This window comes from Lepisma saccharinum, chromosome 3 (assembly GCF_977018435.1).
Source record: "Lepisma saccharinum chromosome 3, izLepSacc3.1, whole genome shotgun sequence".
In the NCBI taxonomy this organism is placed as follows: domain Eukaryota; kingdom Metazoa; phylum Arthropoda; class Insecta; order Zygentoma; family Lepismatidae; genus Lepisma; species Lepisma saccharinum.
In genome coordinates, this window is record NC_139231.1 from 1,552,485 (window position 1) to 1,572,723 (window position 20,239).

The 20,239-nt window shown below is 36.3% G+C and overlaps 2 protein-coding genes across 2 annotated transcripts in view; one reads left to right on the forward strand and one right to left on the reverse strand.

The window, feature by feature from the left end:
- Positions 1-6,296, reverse strand: part of LOC145984896 (dimethylglycine dehydrogenase, mitochondrial-like) — an 84,820-nt gene extending 78,524 nt beyond the window's left edge. The window contains exon 1 of the mRNA XM_083118270.1: positions 6,272-6,296. The gene's annotated coding sequence lies outside the window, so the exon portion shown is untranslated. The remainder of the gene's footprint in view (positions 1-6,271) is intronic.
- On the forward strand, positions 659-19,923 carry LOC145984898 (betaine--homocysteine S-methyltransferase 1-like). Its single transcript, XM_083118271.1, has 9 exons — positions 659-767; positions 5,547-5,676; positions 7,248-7,366; positions 9,735-9,926; positions 11,670-11,829; positions 14,273-14,443; positions 15,604-15,718; positions 17,794-17,907; positions 19,651-19,923. The coding sequence occupies exons 1-9, from the start codon at positions 753-755 to the stop codon at positions 19,823-19,825; spliced, it is 1,191 nt and encodes a 396-aa protein (XP_082974397.1). The 5' UTR covers positions 659-752; the 3' UTR covers positions 19,826-19,923.
- Positions 19,924-20,239: the final 316 nt, after the last annotated feature.

Sequence of the window (20,239 nt, forward strand, 5' to 3'; positions counted from 1 at the left end):
TTACCGATCGAACTGCAAACTTTGCACTACAGACCTACATTTCTCGTTCGATTACTGACATGGCATCTACCTTTCTTTGTCTTTATTCTTTCCACGTTTGATTGATTGAATTGGGCTATTTTATTTCGCTTTTCTGCCACTTTTGGCTAATCGCAAAGGTCAGGATGAGTGATAATATGATGAAACTGATGAAGGGACACTCACAGAGAACGCAAATGATCAGGCCTGGATTCCAACCCGGAACGGCGAGATGGTAACCGATCGGAGACATGCCGTAAACAGGTCTCCAACATATCTTTAAAATCCAGCATGTACCAGTGCAACGTTTGTCTTGCCTGTGTGTGCGAAAGCTCCATTATTTCATCTTCCCTCTCAGGAAAAACGTTCACTAGTTCACCATTTGTTTACTCCGAAACGTAAACAATGCAGTTAACAGATATCAATTTTCCTTCGCAACAGTAGCGATTTGAACATCAAAAATAGATGTCCCAACAGCTATGACCTAAGGTTGCAAAAAGAGAAAAAAAACTAATTTTAACCGGAAAGGAGAGAGACAGGGGGTATTATCAGTCCATCAATATTTGACGTCAGTGGATAGTTTTCTCCTCTGCTGTTCGGTCTAGTCACAGGGGTGGAGTTTTCTTTGATATCGTCATTTTCTTATCGTGGTGGGTGTGAGTAAAATACTGGTATATAAATGAATCGCGCTGTGCTAGAACTTCACCACGTGGGTAAAGCACGTCGACTTGAAAATGGCTCCAAAGAAGGTAAGTGGCAGATTCTCGTTGTGTTCTGTTGGCTACGCAAGTCCATTTACAAAGTTACAATTTTCCAAACAGAAAATATCATGTGTAACTTGAAGCTTCTCTGCCAACGATTGTTAGTTAGCGTTGTGTGATACTTGTACTTGCAAATGAAGTTCTCCTCCAATCAGTGGCGGATCCGGAAGATACACTTGTGAGCATGGACATAACTTCAGGACTAATTTGAAGGGGGGCAAAATATAAATTGGGGCTTAACTTTGTGGGAAGGCAAAATCGAAATTGGCACTTAAATGACGGGGAGGGCAAAATCGTCAAAAAGTTTTCCATCCCATGATAATAGTACTTAGGATTATTTGGTAAATATCTGTTACATTTGAGACATCAAAAATATTACTCTTTATTATTTTGCTTCTCAGGTCCCAGGAGGTTAACAAAAGTACATTGATTGGTTTGATTTGGTTTGATTTGGTGTTTTAAGTCCACTTTATGCACAGTAAGGCTAATCGGGACAGGACCTACAGTTTAAAGTGGGATCCGAACCACTTGTGCCTCCACCGGGGATCGAACCCAAAAGTACATTGAACTTGTGATTTTTTTTAAACCTGAAAATTTGGGGGGGGGACAGGTTACTGCTTTGGTTGGGAGGGGCGAATCAGTCGGTACCTCACCTTACCGAGAATCAGTTCAAAGCTACACTTGCACTGCATTATATAAACAGTGGTGGTTTGCAGAACTAACTAATTCCAAAGATTAGTTTTTTTTTTTTGTTTTTTTTTTTTTGCAAAAATAGGGCCCAGGGCTGGAACGAATGGTTATTATTGTATGTCGTCATCATAATTTCTCTCATTACCATGGTAAACTAAATGATAAAATGAGGAGTAAAGCAAATGAACAAAGAGATTCGATCCCCTTTTGAGGCATTTTGCACAGTGGATCGAATTCAAATGTAAACTAGTGCCTCCCCGATGGCGTAGTGGTAGCGTCGTCGCTTCGTAAACAAGGGGTCCCGGTGGAGGCACCCTACTGGTTCGGATCCCACTTTAAACTGTAGGTCCAGTCTCGATTAGTCTTACTGTGCACAAAGTGGACTTAAGAACACCAAATCAATAAAATTTAAACTGAAGGTCCAATTCCGATTAACCTATCACGAGTGGACTTTAATCAAACGTTAAAAACTCAAGCACTTTAAACTTGATGATAAGATTTTTTTTATTTTGATTTGCTTTATTTTACTTCGCTTTTTGTGCCACTTTTGGCACCATGAGTGATGACATGATGAAACTCATGAATGGACACAGACAAACATCCACGCCCAGGCCGGGATTCTAACCCTGGACCCCTAGTTGATGATAAGAGACAGAACATTTGAGTCTTCAAAAATACTAGGCATAATAACATAATCAAAAACGTGGCAGTGGATCCACGCTTGCCCCCAATCATGATTTTTTACGGATGACCGAAAATCGTCATTGTTCAATCGGCCTAGTATGTTTTCTGTTCATTTTGTGCCCAGATAGACCAATTGGACACAGAACATGTGTGCAATGTGCCTCTACCTATCGAACCAGGACCAAAGCAGCAATCATTCCATCGACACAACTATTTACAGACAAGAGAAATCAATGTTTTTCAAGTTCTGTTCTTGATCTAGAGCAGTCTACGGCTGAACCTCGCCCGTTAAATAAAGGAATTATTATTTATTATTATTATTATTATTATTATCTTGCCCGTTGCTGACAGACAAGAGAACGAAGTTCGATTCCCTGTGTAGCTACGAGTATAAGCTACCACAGCCGGAATATATCTGTAGGGCCAACATTTCTGTGATATTTAATGGTAAGTGTACCAAAATACTGACGCCAAAAATTCGTCGAATTGCTAACAATCTGCAAAGTAAAGAACGTTTCGTTATCACCAAATGGTAAACACGAACAAACAATGTTTATGTGTAAAAGAGCAAATATGCGGCGATCCTGGCAGGGATTTAGAGGAGCTTAGGAGGCTAAATTTGCAAAAGGGCCTCCACTGGGCCTGTTTTGATAAAAAATAATTAAAAATTGAAATGTAATATTATAAAAATATAACTGATCTGACAAAACGTGACCTAAAAGTTATAACTCAAGGAAACCTCACATTCAGATAGCTCCTGGCATCCGCATATATGCCGTGCCCCGTGGCAGAGTGGTTAGCAAAGCGCTACGGCGCCAGGAGTCTCGGGTTCGAATCCCGGTGTGGGCATGAGTGTTCTTTGTGACTGTCCCTGCGCCAATTTCATGATAATCATCACTCATCCTCATCTTCGCGATTAGTGAAAAGTGGCAGAAAAGCAAAGTAAAATTCACAAAATCAAAGCATTTGCATATACCTGAGAAGTAAGCCAAGCCATACCAAACTTTCAGGGTTTCTGCGTCATTGTGATATCCATTCTGATCTACTGGTACAATTTATTCATACATTTCAATATTCCATGGTTTTGCGAGGATATCATAATAATTTTACTCTATTATGGATATTTCATTCTTATTTCTTAAAAATATTTTTGTGTCTGATATACTGAAACGAGCGTTTTCAACATCGCGGAATCTGGGGTAGGTATTCTGTTTGCCATACTACAATATTCATATTTCACATCAGGATATTATTGAAAGTGTTAAGTTGCAACATTAACATTATTCAGTATTAAATATATAACTATAGTATATCATGAATAGTTTTCCATCTCGCAAAGATCGTGTTGTGTTTTCAATATTTAGCTATTTTATGTCCTAAAATTATGCAGGCAGACTCGATGGAAGGGGGAAGTCCATATGGAATCCCTCGAATTTTTGGTGGAGTCATGTGTCGGAGAATAGTAAAAAACAGATTTCAGTAGTTAGTAGTTTTTTATCTCATTTATTATTATTTGTAATCAATGCTTTTCAGTTAGGTATAGTAGGCTATATATTATTTTTCTCGTTACCTGTTTTCCGAAAAACTTATTTTTGTCGAAGATACTGTGTCTATAGGATACGTTCTATGAATACTGCAGCTCAGATTTATATAGAATTATGCAATAATATATCATGTATCACATAGTTTTCTCCTGAAAATACAATTTTGATAGTCTATAACAGGAATTAAGATCAGTTTAGTGAGTCATCCAGCAAAATAACCAAACAAGAAAATAAAGTGACTAAAAAAAATTGAATGTAAAAACGGTTCCCGAATTTTCAAAATTCCAAAAATGAGATTTTTTTTTTTTCTTTTCATTTGAGTGGTCACAGAACTTAAACTTTATGGACGAGAATTCCGTTCTCAATTTCATAGTTATTTCTTGAACGAAATGAAACATGAAATATTTTTTAAAAAAACAACAGTTCTTCCGTATATACGCAGGGTGAGCTGAGGGGGCTATAGATAAATTCAATTTTTTTAAATGAAAGCAATGCAAACCACCGTCAAAAATGACCCCCCTATTACCATTTTTTATTTTAAGCAACTTTTAAAACGAAGGTAAAAAATCGTATTTACGAAATATTTTATAGTGTATCCCGTTCCTATCTAGGAACGAGCTATGTAGTGGATTGGATAGATTTGCTTTATTTTACTTCGCTTTTTGTGTCACTTTTGGCTAATTTACGAAGATGGGGATGAGTGATGATATGATGAAATTGATGAATGGACACTCACAAAGATCCATGCCCAGGAAGGAGCTATGTGATACCCACTTTTACAATTCCACTCTCCCCCCCGCCGCGAAAAAATATTCTGCGTACGCTAGTGCTCCCCAAGGATGTTATAATGATATTTAATAATGATAATAATAATAATAAATTAGCAATAAATATTTTTATTGTTTACATTACTGTTATTTTTATTATATAAATTTTGTTGAGAAGATATTAACTTTCCAAGTTGACAGTGAATACTTTTTGAATAATATAGCTTATAAAATTCCCAGATATTCTCATAGGTATATCTCAATTCTCACATGCCTAAACAAGGCAAGAGGTTTAGTAGCTGATCTTGTTGAAACCTACAATTGGAATTTATGTTGATGTATAAGATTGTAGGATCCACTGTTTTATTTTATAATTATGTATTCAATTTTTTAATTTTGTATAACCAATTTTGACATAGTGATATACCTGGTTGTTTAATCGTTATCATCACTTCATTAAATATGATTATTATTATTATTAGAAAAATACACAGTTAATTGCACAATATTATATAACAATAAACAATTATTAGTATCAGAGATATAATAGATCTCGTTGAAAACTGTAACTTGAAGTGTGTATATATGCTAACTTGTTATGTTATGTTATTCTACAGCTTACGTATTTTATTCGTGTAACTTTGTACTTTTGTATTTGACTTAGTGCTGCAGTAGGTTCATACTGTGCTCAATACTTAAAATAAACTATTATTATTGTTATTATTATTATTACTTCTAGACAATTTTATATACCTATACCTAAGAGGCCTGACTTGACCCCTACAACAAATGTCTGGCAACCTTTAGCCCCAATCTTCCCTATGCTTAAAAGCAATCTTGAAAGAAGTCCTGGGCAAGAATTGAGCAGGCATTGATACTGCTGAACCGGCCAAGCGTGATACTTGAGTCATTTTTATCAATCATTGTGCATGGAAGGCTGATACAGAACGGAAGCAAGCATTAATTTTCCAGTAGATATCACATTGACAGTAGTGGGTCCGTATTATCTTCATAATATAGGTAACTTCACATTTGTCCATTGTCAGATCATTGTTACATCATTTTCCTTTCTTGCCTTCCAGGGTATCCTCGAGAGGCTCGCCGAGGGGGTGGTTGTGGGGGATGGAGGCTTCGTGTTCGCTCTGGAGAAGAGAGGGTACGTGAAGGCTGGCCCCTGGACTCCTGAAGCAGCCTGTGAACATCCTGAAGCAGGTAATGTGAATCAACATGGCTTTTTTTCTTTAATATGTGTAAACGCAACCACTTTCCCTCATTTCAAATAAAACAGTGCAAACTTGCTGAGCTCATTGCCTTTGCAGCCTTGAATTGATTTGATGTTCTAAGTCCACTTTATGCACAGTAAGGCCAGTCGGGGCTGCGCCTACAGTTTAAAGTTGGATCCGAACCCTGGACTCCTTGATTACATTACAAGGCGACGACGTTACCACTACGCCATCGGGGAGGATATGAAAGAACGGAATAAAAAATATTCAGTAGCAAATAACTCCTGGTTGAATATGTGCAGCCGATACGAAGCCAGAGCTCCCAGAATTCAAAGTATAATATGGCCATTTCTTTGTATTGGTTCAATCAATCATCCTCATCTTTGCGATTACCCTGGAGAAGTGGAAAAGTGAAACATTTGGAATTTTCTTTAAAATATATATTAGAAAGAACTTACACAAAGTCCTGCTACCGTTACAATGAAACTTAACTCCTAAACTATATGAGATAATTACATACGGTTTTTTTTCAACGTGTTCTACAGCTCTCGAAGTTTTATTTACAATTACCATACTCAGCATACCACACACATTGTGCCTTCTCCTGTGCTGTCGTCATTGTCACTCACAACATAATCTGCAAAAAACAAAACATTAAAATAATAATAAAATACCACTACTTATTAAAACTTTGAGAGCTGTAGAACACGTTGCAAAAAACCGCATGTCTTTATCTCATAAAGTTTAGGAGCTATGTTTCATTCTAATGGTAGCAGGACTTTGTGGACACGCTGTATATTCTCAGGCGAAAATGTTTCCAACAATATCCCTGCATAAATCTCTAATTAATACACATTATATCGACTATGGCTGGTATCGAGAATGTGTGGAGCCCTTTACCTGACACTCCACCACGAACACACAAAAAATATAGGTGTGTGTCTATATGTATGTATGTATGTATGTATGAAATTCGTCACCGTGGCCTTCCGTGGCTTTGGCTCGGGCTACGGAACATGCGCTGGTTCGAGTCTCCCGGGGGAAGCGAAACAACTTTTCTCCTGAGATTTCTACCAGCGTAGCCACCAACCATCGTGAGGAAATTGGGGAGTTACGACTGAGTAGAGCAACTCGGTCATCGAATCCTACAACGTCGGGCTGACCACACGTCACCCAGTAACTGGTTGAATGATCATCCATCTCTGCTGAGGCATGTGGGACTGAGACCAGCAGTCGATAGGTAGGTCTTGGCCCTCAAGTGCTGTTGCGCCACATGTTACTTTTTTTACTTATACATGACAGGACTTCATAATGTTATCCCCAAACCTTCACATATAAATATAAATCCTATCCTGGTACCACTTCGGAAATCAAATTCGGGTCTCCAGTAACATATTCACCACCATCTGAACCACCAATGTTCCAGTTAGAGAGATCATTTTAACCTATAAAACATTCGTGTCTCATTTGATTTGAATCACTGTGGAAATCGATTTTTTAGTCTTCTTTGTTTTTGTTGCTAAGCGAAACATTAACATATTTTGATTTATTTTTCTCCAGTTCGTCAACTTCACCGAGAGTTTCTCAGGGCAGGGTCTGACGTCATGCAAGCTTTTACTTTTTATGCCAGCGATGGCAAGTTGGACAACAGAGGACACACTGCTGGACAGCAGTTCTCAGTAAGTAGTCACGTCAAATAGACTTAATGATCTATAAGTTACTAACTTAATTTTACAGTCACTTTATTCTGCATGAGATGTAACTCGTACAATATGTTCCATGCATTAATTGTAAGCGGACGTCTCTCACTTATGGTCATAAATTTTAATTAAATTATAATTACGCTCATGTATTTTAAATATAAAAAATATAGAGATAATTAAAGTAAACCTTTTAACAAGTACATGATTATGGACATTTTACTTATTCTGTTTAAAAAAGTATTTTGTAGTCAAGGACGTATTTAAAGGGGTCCAGGTGGTCCGGAGCCCCCCGAAAGATTTAATAAGTAGTACAAAAATTAAATAATGAAAGTAATGGATTAATGAAATAATCGAGGGTCATTTATTTCCTCCAAACTTATTGGAAGGAAAGGATTATATTGTGATCATACGACTTTGAATGACAGTAGAAGATGATTTATTTAAGATTTATTATTACTTGCAACGAGACATTCATAAAATATTACCAGGAACTTTACTTTTCGTCAACTGGATCTAACATCCTTTTTTTATACTCAATAAATATTCAATTCTTTATCTACCTGACATTAATTTTTTATTTACAAATAAATAAGAATATTTTAATTAATACTATTGTAATTAATTTATTATAATAATTATTTTTGTTTAAACGTTATTATTATTTTGAGACACTTGGTTCGAACCATCCCCCCCGAAACATATTTTTAGATACGTGCCTGTTTATAGTGCATGATTGTCAGGGTTAATAAGCTACACACAATTTTCACACAAATATCAACTTTTTTTTTTTTTTTTTTTTTTTTGAGAATTGGTTGAAAACATTGCAAACGTCTGGCCGAAGAAAATTCACTACCATATGAAAAATAATTTCGTTACAGTTATGGTTACTCATTTTCAAATACGTAGTAATGTTACTTTCAGAGACTGACTGCAGCAAATAAAGTCGCTCACTGTAAAGTCTAGAATTAAGCGATCGACTCCAATTCAGAATAGCAGTTCCGGAGACAATGACTGAAACCAGCAATAAATCTCCATGGAATCTACTCTCTTTCCAGAGCAACAACGAAGTCTGTGAAAACAATGCACGTGACTTGTGAGCTAGCTCATTGGTAATTTCTCAACTCAGCACATCCATAGAGCTTCAGCTACTGAGTGTTCATATGGAACAGTTGCCGTCGAAATCAATCAGTGAGATCCCTCCAAGAAAACGTGGATTTCTTTTCATCGATTTCGTACTTGCAGTGGACGAAGAATAGTTCGGGCTCAACCTTGCTACCTAAGTCTCCATATGTTTGTGATTGTCCCTTCACTCATCGTATTATCACTATTCATCCTTATTTTCGCGATTAGCCAAACGTGGCAGAAAAGCAAAGTAAAATGAACTAAATCAATCAATCAAAACAAGAACAGGGCCTCCCCAATTACGTCACCGCCTTGTAGTCAAGTGGTCCCGGGTTCTATACCCTGTGGAAGCACATAGTGCTTCGGATCCCACTTTAAACTGTAGGTCCAGTCTCGATTAGCCTTAAAGTGCGGAATTAGCTATATTAATTATACACACCATCATGGCGTGCCTAACAATGTCAATAATTATAAAATGTACTGCATTGCTTCCCCATAACATACTTTAATGTTTAATTTTTATTTGGGAGTGTTTTCTTGTTTTTTCTAGTAGGTTTCCATTATTAAGGAAGGATGTCCTTATATTTTAAGCTTAAATTCAATACATTTTTCTGCCACCTAGGCGTAATTAGAGTTGATCGGCCAACAGCTATTACTGTTACGCCCCTATTATATTCTTATACAACAGAAAAAAAATCTAAAATTCATTGAATAAAAATATGAGCACATTTTCAGTCCTTTATTTACTCACTATAACCTTGTCCCAGCTAACTGTAGAGCAGGGTCGCGCATATCGGCAGAGGAGGAGAAGGAGAATCGAGTGGTGAAAGCGCAGCGTTGCCAACCGTACGATCCAGACCTTAGTCCGTACGCTAAATGCACGGCTTGTCAAAATTTGCTCTTCCAGTTTTATCCCTAATATTTCCCTAAGAAATTCTTAAGCCAATCGTACGGACCTGTAGAAAAAAATACGCTCCGTTTGCCATGTGCGTTCCGTATTATCCTTTTCAAAAGTTTGCAACGCTGACAGAGCGAAGGAGGAAATCGGGTAACTCCCGTCGCCCATTACACAATCCCGTTTCTCTCACTGTTCATTGGTGGAGCTGTCTCGCGTCACTACTTGTGCAGAGACTTGTTCTCGTTCGCCTGGTCTACAGTTAGCTGGTACGGAGGTTTTTTTTTTTTTTAATGCAATACAGAAACTTCAATTATATCTTTTTAGGGAAAGGCAATCAACAAAGCGGCTTGTGACATTGTGAAGGAGGTAGCCAATGAAGGAGGCGCCCTGGTGCTGGGCTCCATCAGCCAGAATCCTATGTACCTCAGCGGCAAGGGGAAGGCTGTCGTCCAGAGTCAGTTCAAGAACCAAGTCGACGTGTTCGTGGAAAACGGCCTCGACTTCCTGCTGTGTGAGGTAAGGATCGTCTCTCGCTCTTTAGAGAATAAGGACCGTTTTAGACGAATGCCAGTTTTCCTTGCCATTTTTTCTAAACAATACCGGTATGTGCTAAGATCGAATATTACTGTGTAAAGCAGGGTTGTTCAAGGTCCAGGAATTTTAAATATATTCAATTCCGGTCCAGGAGAGAAACTCAGCAAGCATGAATGGCTTCTGGACCGTAAAAAACCTTTTTATCAGTAAATATTTCAATTCGGTCCAGAAACCTTTCTTCCGGATGAGTTTAAATACGGTCCAAGAACCTTCCTTCAGGCTGAATTAAAATTTCGGTCCAGGAGACTTTTTTCCGGATCAGTTTAAATACGGTCGAGGAACCTTTATTCCAGATCAGTTTAAATAGGGCACAACTTCCGTATTGAAATAATACAATACGCAACTTGGACCGAATTTAAATTGTGCGAGAAAAAAGTTCCGGTCTTGAAGCAGAATCCATTAGAATTTATGTGTTCCTGGACCGTTCACAACCCTGGTGTAAAGTGAAGAAATCTCATAACATTTTCATGTCATAGAATATCACATGGCATGTTTCACAGAGTCGGTCCTAATTTCCTTAGCATTTCGCACAACCAATCACAATCGAGCTCACGGTCACGAGTGCAGATGTAATGGCGGCGGCGTGAGATGTAAACAATGTATCACTTCACGTTTTCAAAAGCTCATAACTATAAAAACGAGACGAATGACGTTTCCTATAAAAAGGTGTTAGGTAGAAATCAATTGCACTGCTTAAATACATGCTTCATGTGCACATGCAGCACGTATGAAAGAATAAATTAATTGTTTCATTTGGGAACACCGGGCACTGGCTCATGGACAGAAATATTTCAATGTATAGGTGAGATTGATGTTTACTTAACGTTACAAAAAAATTGTTGAGGTTCAAATTGTTTACAGGATATCATCTCCTCTTTTAAGTTACATCTCTTTAAATTTACTGGTTACTACATGACAACAATGTAACTCGTATGCTTTTTCGTGCTAATAAATATATTTGAAATTGAACATACGCAAAATAAGCAAGAAATAATAATACTTAAAGCATTACAATAACGTTCTCTGCACGTTTCGCATCACAATAGAAATATTAACCTAAATGTTATGTGAAATGTTTCCGTGTAAAGTCTTGTCTGCTATGAAAAATGGAATAAGATTTTTGGAAGCATTTATGCTAGTAATAATGTTAAAGGAAATACTTCAGTCTAAAGCAGGGCCAACACATTCCACATCTTAAACAGAAACGGAAATATACAGCAGGGTTTCAACTGACCCTGAGCCAAAGTGATGAACCCAATAATAATAATAAAGATCATGGAAAAGTCGTAGAGTGTTGTATAACCTGGAAAAATCAGGGAGTTTGTCTTGGTAAAGTGTGTGACAACGTTTGTAATAGAAGTCATTCTGTATTCACCTACCACGAGTTTTTCCAGAATTTTCCATGGAAAAAAGTTCGTATTTAAAGGGTTTAAGAGTAAATTTAGAGCCAAAATGACCATAAATTGGACCTAAGGATGTTGAGGAAATATTGGAAGTTGGGGGTGCGTGTATAAATCATTGCATTTGTTACTAAGTTGCTACAGAATTGTGTAAACAGGTTAGAAGGATGTACCCCTTACAACGCACATGTTCAAAAAATATTAAAATTAATATGACCTAAACTGATTTGAAAACGGTGGAAATAACACACATTTTTCATTTCAGTATTTTGAACATATTGAGGAGATGGAATGGGCCATTGAGGTTTGCAAGAAGACTGGTCTGCCAGTTGCTGCCACCATGTGCATTGGCCCTGAGGGCGACATCCATGGAGTGTCTGCTGGAGACTGTGCTGTCAGGATGGCCAAAGCTGGAGCACATATCGGTACGTTTTCAGAGAATGCAATCAATTATAATGGCCGCAACGCAAATAATTGGCTTAGAGGTGCATTAGTCAGCGTAATGATTATGTGTTTAAAACCTGAGCAAAGAATTGATCTTATTTTGTGTTAGTTCCATCACCTATTTATTAGTTAATCATTAATTCTCAGATGCATAAAGCCACATTGAATATGAAAATTATGTTAAACTCTCTCTCTCTCTCTCTCTCTCTCTCTCTCTGTGTGTGTGTGTCGTAACAAACATTTCCCCCTTTTTACGTCATTCATGTGTTGTAACAAGCATGTTTCCCCTCTTCACTGTAAATTGGTATAGTTAACAGGGGAAACATGTTTGTTACACACGAATCAACTTCTGAGATGTTTGTTTCAAGCGTCAACACGTTACAATTAGTTGAGAACTACTTGACGTATTACAACGAAACAAACGCCATTCTTAATGTATTTTCCCCTACTTTCAATTGCACTATAAATAATATGGAGTTTCCACTTTAAAAGAACGTAAGTTTGTTTTGAAAATCGTACTTCCTTACGTAGTTGAACGTATTGTATCCACAAATTTAATTAACCCCTCTCATAACTTTATGACTACTGTGAAAGTAGTTTCTCAATATTTATTGTTTTTCAGGAAATATGTCCGATGGTAACTTTAGGTGACTCACCCTGTACAATGTAATCTTTCCTCTCCAAGCTTTTTGTGTTTTTATGTAAATACATAATATATTAACTCAAGTATTGGTTGGGTAATGACATTCTGTAGTGGTGGCGGATGTCTCTCACACATTGAGGGTCAAGGGAGCACCATGGAATGAAGAAGAAAACGCTTACTTATTCTTACTTTCTTTTAGTTGTAATTATCATCTCTGTTTTTTCTTGTATCTTCTTGTTTGTTTTCGATTTTCTTTTCTCAATTTTGGTGTCTCTTTGTTCGTATCTACTTCCTCTAATTGATCATTTCTTTTTCTATGTTTACTCTCCCGTTTTATGTCTCATTTGCTTCTCTATTCTCTCTATGTGTCTTTCTTCTGTATTTCTTTATTTCTCTCTCTCCCTCTCTTTCTCTTCCTGTCTATCTCTGTCTATTTTTCTCTTTGCCTGTCATCTATGTTTGTTTTTCTTTCTTTCTCTGTCTCTCCCTTCTATATTATACTTTCTTTACTCTGGCTTTGTCTCTTCCTTACTTCTATTCCTATCATTCTCTCTCTTTCAATTTATCTATCTGTCTGTTTCTATCTGCGTAAGTGTATGTTTTGTCTCGCTTGTTTATTTCTTTTTCTTTCTCTGTCTCTCACTTATGTTTGTCTTCTTTTCTCTCTCTCCCCTTTTCTCTGGCTTCTTTAATTATTTTCCTGTCTATCATATTCTTCTCTCTCCCCTCAGCTTAAGACCCTTCTACCTTCTGATAACATGTGAACAGACGTTAAGATAATATACTTAAATACATAACTTTTCGATTTTGAACTCCTTAGAAAATTTCTGTTGCCTCCCATGCCCCTTTGTTTTTGTTCTCGACCGCTAGGCTTGTTGCTATTTTTGAACATCTCCAGAGCCTATCGCTTGATTTTAAATGTCAAAAAAGGATCTCTGTTTAGTAAATGCCGTTTAACCATCTATTGTTTGTGATTAGTAAGCAAGTGATCTTTAAACTAGCTTCAGTGGTGTTTGTTTTGGATTTCTTTTTTTTTGGGGGGGTGAAGTTAACGCCTAATTTGTATTCGTGGTAGTGGATTGCCTTTTTTAGACATCGATAAAAGGGGGCAGGGAGGGTCGTAATTTACTCTCGTGTTAATTGGCGAGCCCTGATGTATACATGATTGTTCCTTTGTGAATATCCCATCAATTTTATCTAACCATCAGAGAGGCAGAAAAACGACCTAAGTTAGAAAAAAAAAGATACAATAGATGACAAACGGCCAGATAATAGTTATTTACTCACAAAACTAGCATAGTTATATGTATGAATTTCAATATCCTCGTGTGAATCTCCTCATCAGAAATGTTTAGTATTTATGTATGTATGCATGTATGTGTAAAAGTGTCTTTTTTAGATGCTTTTCTTCACTTTTAAAAATAAATTGTCTTTGTGTTCTTTTCTTTGCACTTTTTTATTATTATTTTGTCGCATGTATAAACTGGGTTAGGTGGGAGTACAGCCACAGGCTAAACCTCGCCATTCGATAAAGAAAATTTGAATTTGAATTTTAGAAACCTGAACAATTGCTTAATTTTAGATGTCAAAAAGAGTACATCAACTGTTTTATTTGCTATTAAGTTAATTGACGGTGTATTGTTTATTTTAAACATTTCAGATAGCCTCTCCCCAACCCCAGTTCATGAATGTGAGATAAAACCATAGGTTCTAGTATGCAGTGTGTAATTTGGTGTCTACTGGTATAGCGTCATTTACCTGCGTCTATTTTCTTACTATAGTGGGAATCAATTGCCATTTCGACCCATTCATATGTCTGGACACCATTCGTCTGATGAAAGAAGGGTTGGAGAAGGCAGGACTGAAGGCCTACCTCATGACACAACCACTCGCTTACCACACTCCGGATGCCAGCAAGCAGGGCTTCATCGACCTTCCAGAGTTCCCGTTTGGTGAGTGTCGCGTTGCCACCACAATTGGCATGTTTTATTAGCTGGCGTTATGTACGGTCAAGATAAAACTTCCTACTCACATCTTTAAAAAAATCTTGTATTGTTGTATTTTGTCATTGCTCATCTTGTCGGCTCAAAAGGAATAATAATTATAAAAATTGTAGGTTATTTTTTACTATTACATAACAACAGAAGCTCCTTCCTGATCACATTTCCCTTCAAATTACTTCACCATAGCATTCTCTTAAATACCTTGTGTAGTATTTTCTCTCTCTTGCAATATCTTGTAAGTGAATAAAGTAAATATCTGGCAACAATGATCGATATCATATTGTAGTATTTGAAAAATTACTTTCTAAAAATAATTGAGTTAAATATATTTTACTAAAGTAATAACTCAATCACAGTTATTACTTTTGAAGTTTAACTCGGTTACAGTTACCTTTATTTTACAAAGTAACAGTAAGTTACTTTATACTAGATAAACTATTTTTATTATACTTCATACGTACGAAATATGGAGGCAAGAAATTTCAAAGTAAATTCTAAATTTATACTTTGCAAAAATCACGCTACGATGAGGCCTATATGAAGATTTAATCTCTGTTCATATTTCTTTTAGTAAACCATATTACTGTTGAAACGTACCGAAACTACTACACTGTAGCTACAAATAACTGTTCAATCCGTTATTCGTTAGCTGAAAAGAGCAACTCATTTTCAGAAGTAACTAGTTATACTTACTACTACTTGAAACAAATAACTGTCATGGAGTTGCACATGTAGAGATAAATTATATGTATTATGGACTTGAGTATGAAACAATAGTAATCTTTATTGACACTACAGTGAAGATGGCCCTCGAACATGTTAATACTTGTTAACGTTATTTAACAGCACTATTATTATTTATATTATTTATTTATAACCAATAAAATGCTAATATCCTTGATAAAGTTTTCACAAAACATGTGACATCACTGTAAATATTTATTATTTGCACAGTAATAGAGCAGATTTGTTACCTATGTTTAAAATTTTTATCAACTTCGTGTCATAATTTGTTCACGATTTGAGCACATTTTCTCTTCAAAAAATTAGAACTCGAATTTTTATATACTTATGTTTTGAGAATTTATTTTTGAAATTATTATTTGCAGCTTTGGAACCAAGAATTTGTACCAGGTGGGACATACAGAAGTATGCCCGTGAGGCTTATGAATTAGGAGTTCGTTACATTGGAGGCTGCTGTGGATTTGAGCCATATCATATCAGGTAAAAGACAAAAGTATTCCTAATCTAATACACATATGAACTCAACTATCATAGCTATTGAAATAATAACACTACCTCAATCGACAAATTTATACAGCATAATATTGGTTCCTCTATTTTCATTCTTTAGCAAAATTTGATTACATATATTTTTCCTATCCGGCGCTCGTGGCAGAGTGGTTAGCACATCGCGCTACGAAGCCAGGAGCCCCGGGTTCGAATCCAGGCCTTCGCATGGATGTTTGTGAGTGTCCATTCATCAATTTCATCACATCCCCATCTTCGCAAATTAGCCAAAAGTGGTGAAAAAGCTAATTAAATAAAGCAAATCAATCAATCAATCAATATTTTTCCTTTCACGAAGAACGATCTGATCCATGGAATGAATGAACCTAACTTAAATCCAATCCAAAACGCTCAGACGAAATAAAACTTTTCTACACGTGGCACATTACTATTTTTAAAATTATTTTTTTATATATAATTTTTCAGGCTCAATGCTTAATCATAGATTTACAGAAACCTAGAAAAAGCAAATTGGCAATGGAATAATGCTTAAATTCATATATGTATATATATATATATATATATATATATATATATATAATATGTATATATATATAATATGTATATATATAATATGTATATATATATATATATATATATATATATATATATATATATATATATATATATATATATATATATATATATATACCTATATATACACGCTTCTCCTTTCCTCGTCGTTGACTAAAACTAGAAGTTTGATATGGCATTATTTTACAAGATGATATTCAAAATTATTTTCGCGGTTTCAGCACCCTATCATTTTCTAATTGTAATGAATTTAAAAAGAGCTGCCAGTGTATGCGGGAATATAACCAAAATTTTCAATTTAGGTGGGAGCTGCAAGCTCGTATTTAGGAGGGTGTAGGGTGCATTTAGAGCCGAAATGGCCATAAATCGGGATCTTGAGGAAATTTGAAGGGGTGTTAGTGGTTTTTGGGAGTGTTTCAGTAAGGCACTGCAAGCACGCAAGTATCTGATTTCGGAAGGAATGCTCGTATAAACTTGCCTTATGTATTAATGAAGAGACCAAATCATCCCAATCGTCATAAATGGTCAAATCAAATTTTATATTGTAATAAACGCGAAAAAGCATTTTGTTTATTAAATATTACTGTCTGGCAACTCTGAACCTCCTAACCCCTCTAAATACGACTTTGCAAAATATGACAGATAACTAAGAAAGTTGTACATAGTAACACCGTAATCGTGGCTTTGATTTCTGAGTGATTATGATGTCATACTTTTAAATGACGCCTGTTATGGGGAGAGCAATGTGCGTACTTTGGTTTTTCTAAACAAATCCCGTTATCGTATGTTATCCTGTGACGATACACGTTTACAATAACCCTATGACCTTCATTGATGAACTGAAGGCTTTGTAGCTGCTGCATTACAACACTGAATATCCTGGAAAACATTTGGAAGAAAATTTAGCATCGCCTTTAATATTCTGCAAGGAGTTAAGCAAGCGTTTATCCAAACACGTCTAAGTTCATTCTTAGGGGTGTTAGGGTAAATTTGCATCCTAAATGATTAATGGGACCTTTGTGACAAAATGTTAGGGGAATATTGGGGCATTGTGGATAAATTACGAAAACCCCGACAATAATTTTGAATCATCTTGTAACAACAGGATGTCCCCGTTAAAAGTACCCCGATCAACAGTTACATGCTAAGGAACATGAAAAGAAATAAATTGTGTGTAATGATGACCTTGAGTACCTAACATGTTTCACGTTACAATGGACTATTCCATTTTGCTGGTGCAATGCAGCCGTCATTTACCTCATACACAAATGTCTTTGAGACGGGACACTTTTAACTGGGACACCCAATGTATAACGTATAATAACCATTTCAGTACACTTTAATGTGAAATTTCATCAGTAAGGTTACAGAAATGGGACTTTTTTCTCGAAATTTTGTCAAACTTTGTAACAAACTGATATATACTAGACGTTTGAATTCTATTTCTAATGGACTTTTCTTAAAATATCTTCCAGAGCTATATCCGATGAACTTGAAAAGGAACGCGGGAAGAAATGCCCTGGCAGTGACAAACATGCAACATGGGGAGGTGGCCTTCTTATGCACACAAAGCCATGGGTCAGAGCAAGGTTAGTTATTGAACATCCACTGCAAGAACGAAGGTAATGCAGACAAAACCACGTGACTTATAAGAAATAATTCCTCTCCTATGTGTGTTATTGTGTTATTTGCTGTACAGCTCATAATATGAAGTCCCGCAACTTCAATAGAGCAGCTACGTTGACCTATTGCTTTCTTACATTCACCCTATTTCTACGCTCAACCAATAAGGTTTCACAGAAGTCAAGTGTATTTGTTTACATTGGCCTTGTTCTTACTGCAAAGAGACAATAGTTGGATTACTCAATTATTTTTATATATATATATATATATATATATATATATATATATATATATAATTTCGATAATATTGGCATGTTAAAACTTACAGACACGATCTATGTGTAAGTGTGTGTCTCCATTATTACATCCAGTGTTGGGAAGAATCGTAACTGTAACTTGCTATTTTTAAAAGTAAGTAGCTGTAACTGTAAGATCATTACTTTTCTGCAATGTAGGTAACGTTATCAACAGTTATTTTTTCAGTTAATTTACTTTGAGACACTCAAATTGTTAACTTGAATATTTGTAACATGGGGAAAAAGTTGAATTTGGCAACGATTTTTGAATTAAAATCATCAAGCAAAGCTGACTCCTTGTTCCATCATTTTTATTTGTTGTAATAATATAAATATATGGAGACTTCAGATTATGTAGAGGTGGTCAGGGGGCACTTGCTCCCCTGAGATATCTGGAAAGAATTGGAATGGTGAAATTGTAACGTGAAAACATGGACGAGAGGTGCCATGAAAGACAGCAGGTTAAGTGGTCTCTAATGTATGATGCTTTATGAGAATTTTCATAACTGGGGGAAAACATCACCCCACGCCCCCCACTTTGAGGACTGCTGCCCCCCACCTGAGAAAAAAATTCTGCGGAAATATAAATAAAATATGTGTAAGTCTTCATGTACTCAAATATTTTATTAGAATATATACAATATACACTCAGTTACATTTCAAAAGCGTATACAGCTACTGTCTAAGAGTTCCTTTTTAAAATGAGTAACTTTAACCCACTTACTTTTTAAACCAAGTAAAAGTAATTTTCCCAACATTGATGTAATAAAGGAGGATCTGCAGACGCACGCACGCACACGTACAGAAGCACATGCATCTTTAACTCTGTAGCATTCCAATATTATATATAATATGTATAATATACATTATATTGTAAAATATATTATGAATAATATGTAACTGAAGTTACTTTACAGTTACGTTTTGCACGATATTTTCTTATCCACAATCAATGATCATTAATTGTAATGTTGAGTTGTGTAGACTCAAATTCTGGTTTGTCGTCTGCTGTGACGTCACCACTAATGGAATCCATTCATCACTGGCTGCTTCTCTGCTTCCCATTCGCTTCTATCTGTCCAGCAGACGTCAATTTCTCGTTTCCGAGCGGCACAGAAACTGTCGAGCGATCACTAGCGCGGGAAACGTGACAAGTTGGAACAAACGCAGTTTAGTAGAGAATCTAGCTCCGTAGAATATTGGCTTTGGTTGGCGAGCTTTCATCTTCAATTTGCCTCGACAAAACACAATAGATTACAGGTTTCGCCGCTCTATATATGCCTAGTGTGCATATAATTTGTGTAGCAGTTTCTGCAGGCTTATTAATTACCAAATACTCACATGACTTTTAACTTTTACCAGATTCAAATGTGATTTTCAATCAATCTATTCACATTTGACTTTTGTTTCCAGAGCAAGAAGAGAATTCTGGGAGAATCTGAAGCCTGCATCTGGTCGGCCATATTGTCCTTCGCTGGCCAAACCAGACAACTGGGGCGTCACCGTGGGCAACAAGGAACTAGTGCAACAAAAGGAAGCTACTACACCAGAGGAATTGACTGAACTTCTCAAATTCGGCAAGAAATGAAAGAAATGTAGGCTATACTCTTTGAGTTGATTGCACTTCACATTTTTGTATAACATTTCAATGCAAGTTTGGAGCACAATAAAACATTTTTGTTAAAAAAAAAATCTATTAGATAATATTTGAATTTTTAAAAATGAAGTATGGTAGAAGAAACGAAATCACGTTAAACTCTCTTCGATGGAACTTTCTTGGAAGCAGGAGAATGTATGAAATTTGTGGGATACTCCCGAGCAACAGAATATTTTAATTTCGTGAAACTGCATATGCAACTCCTTACAACACCGAAAAACTTTCACAGCCCGTAGCGACAGCAAGAAGATCAACCTTTGCAGTAATGATTTGATAACTGAGGTCTCCTTTAGACCCAACGAACCACTGTCGTACGCAGAAGGGGGCTGATGGGTCTACAGCCCC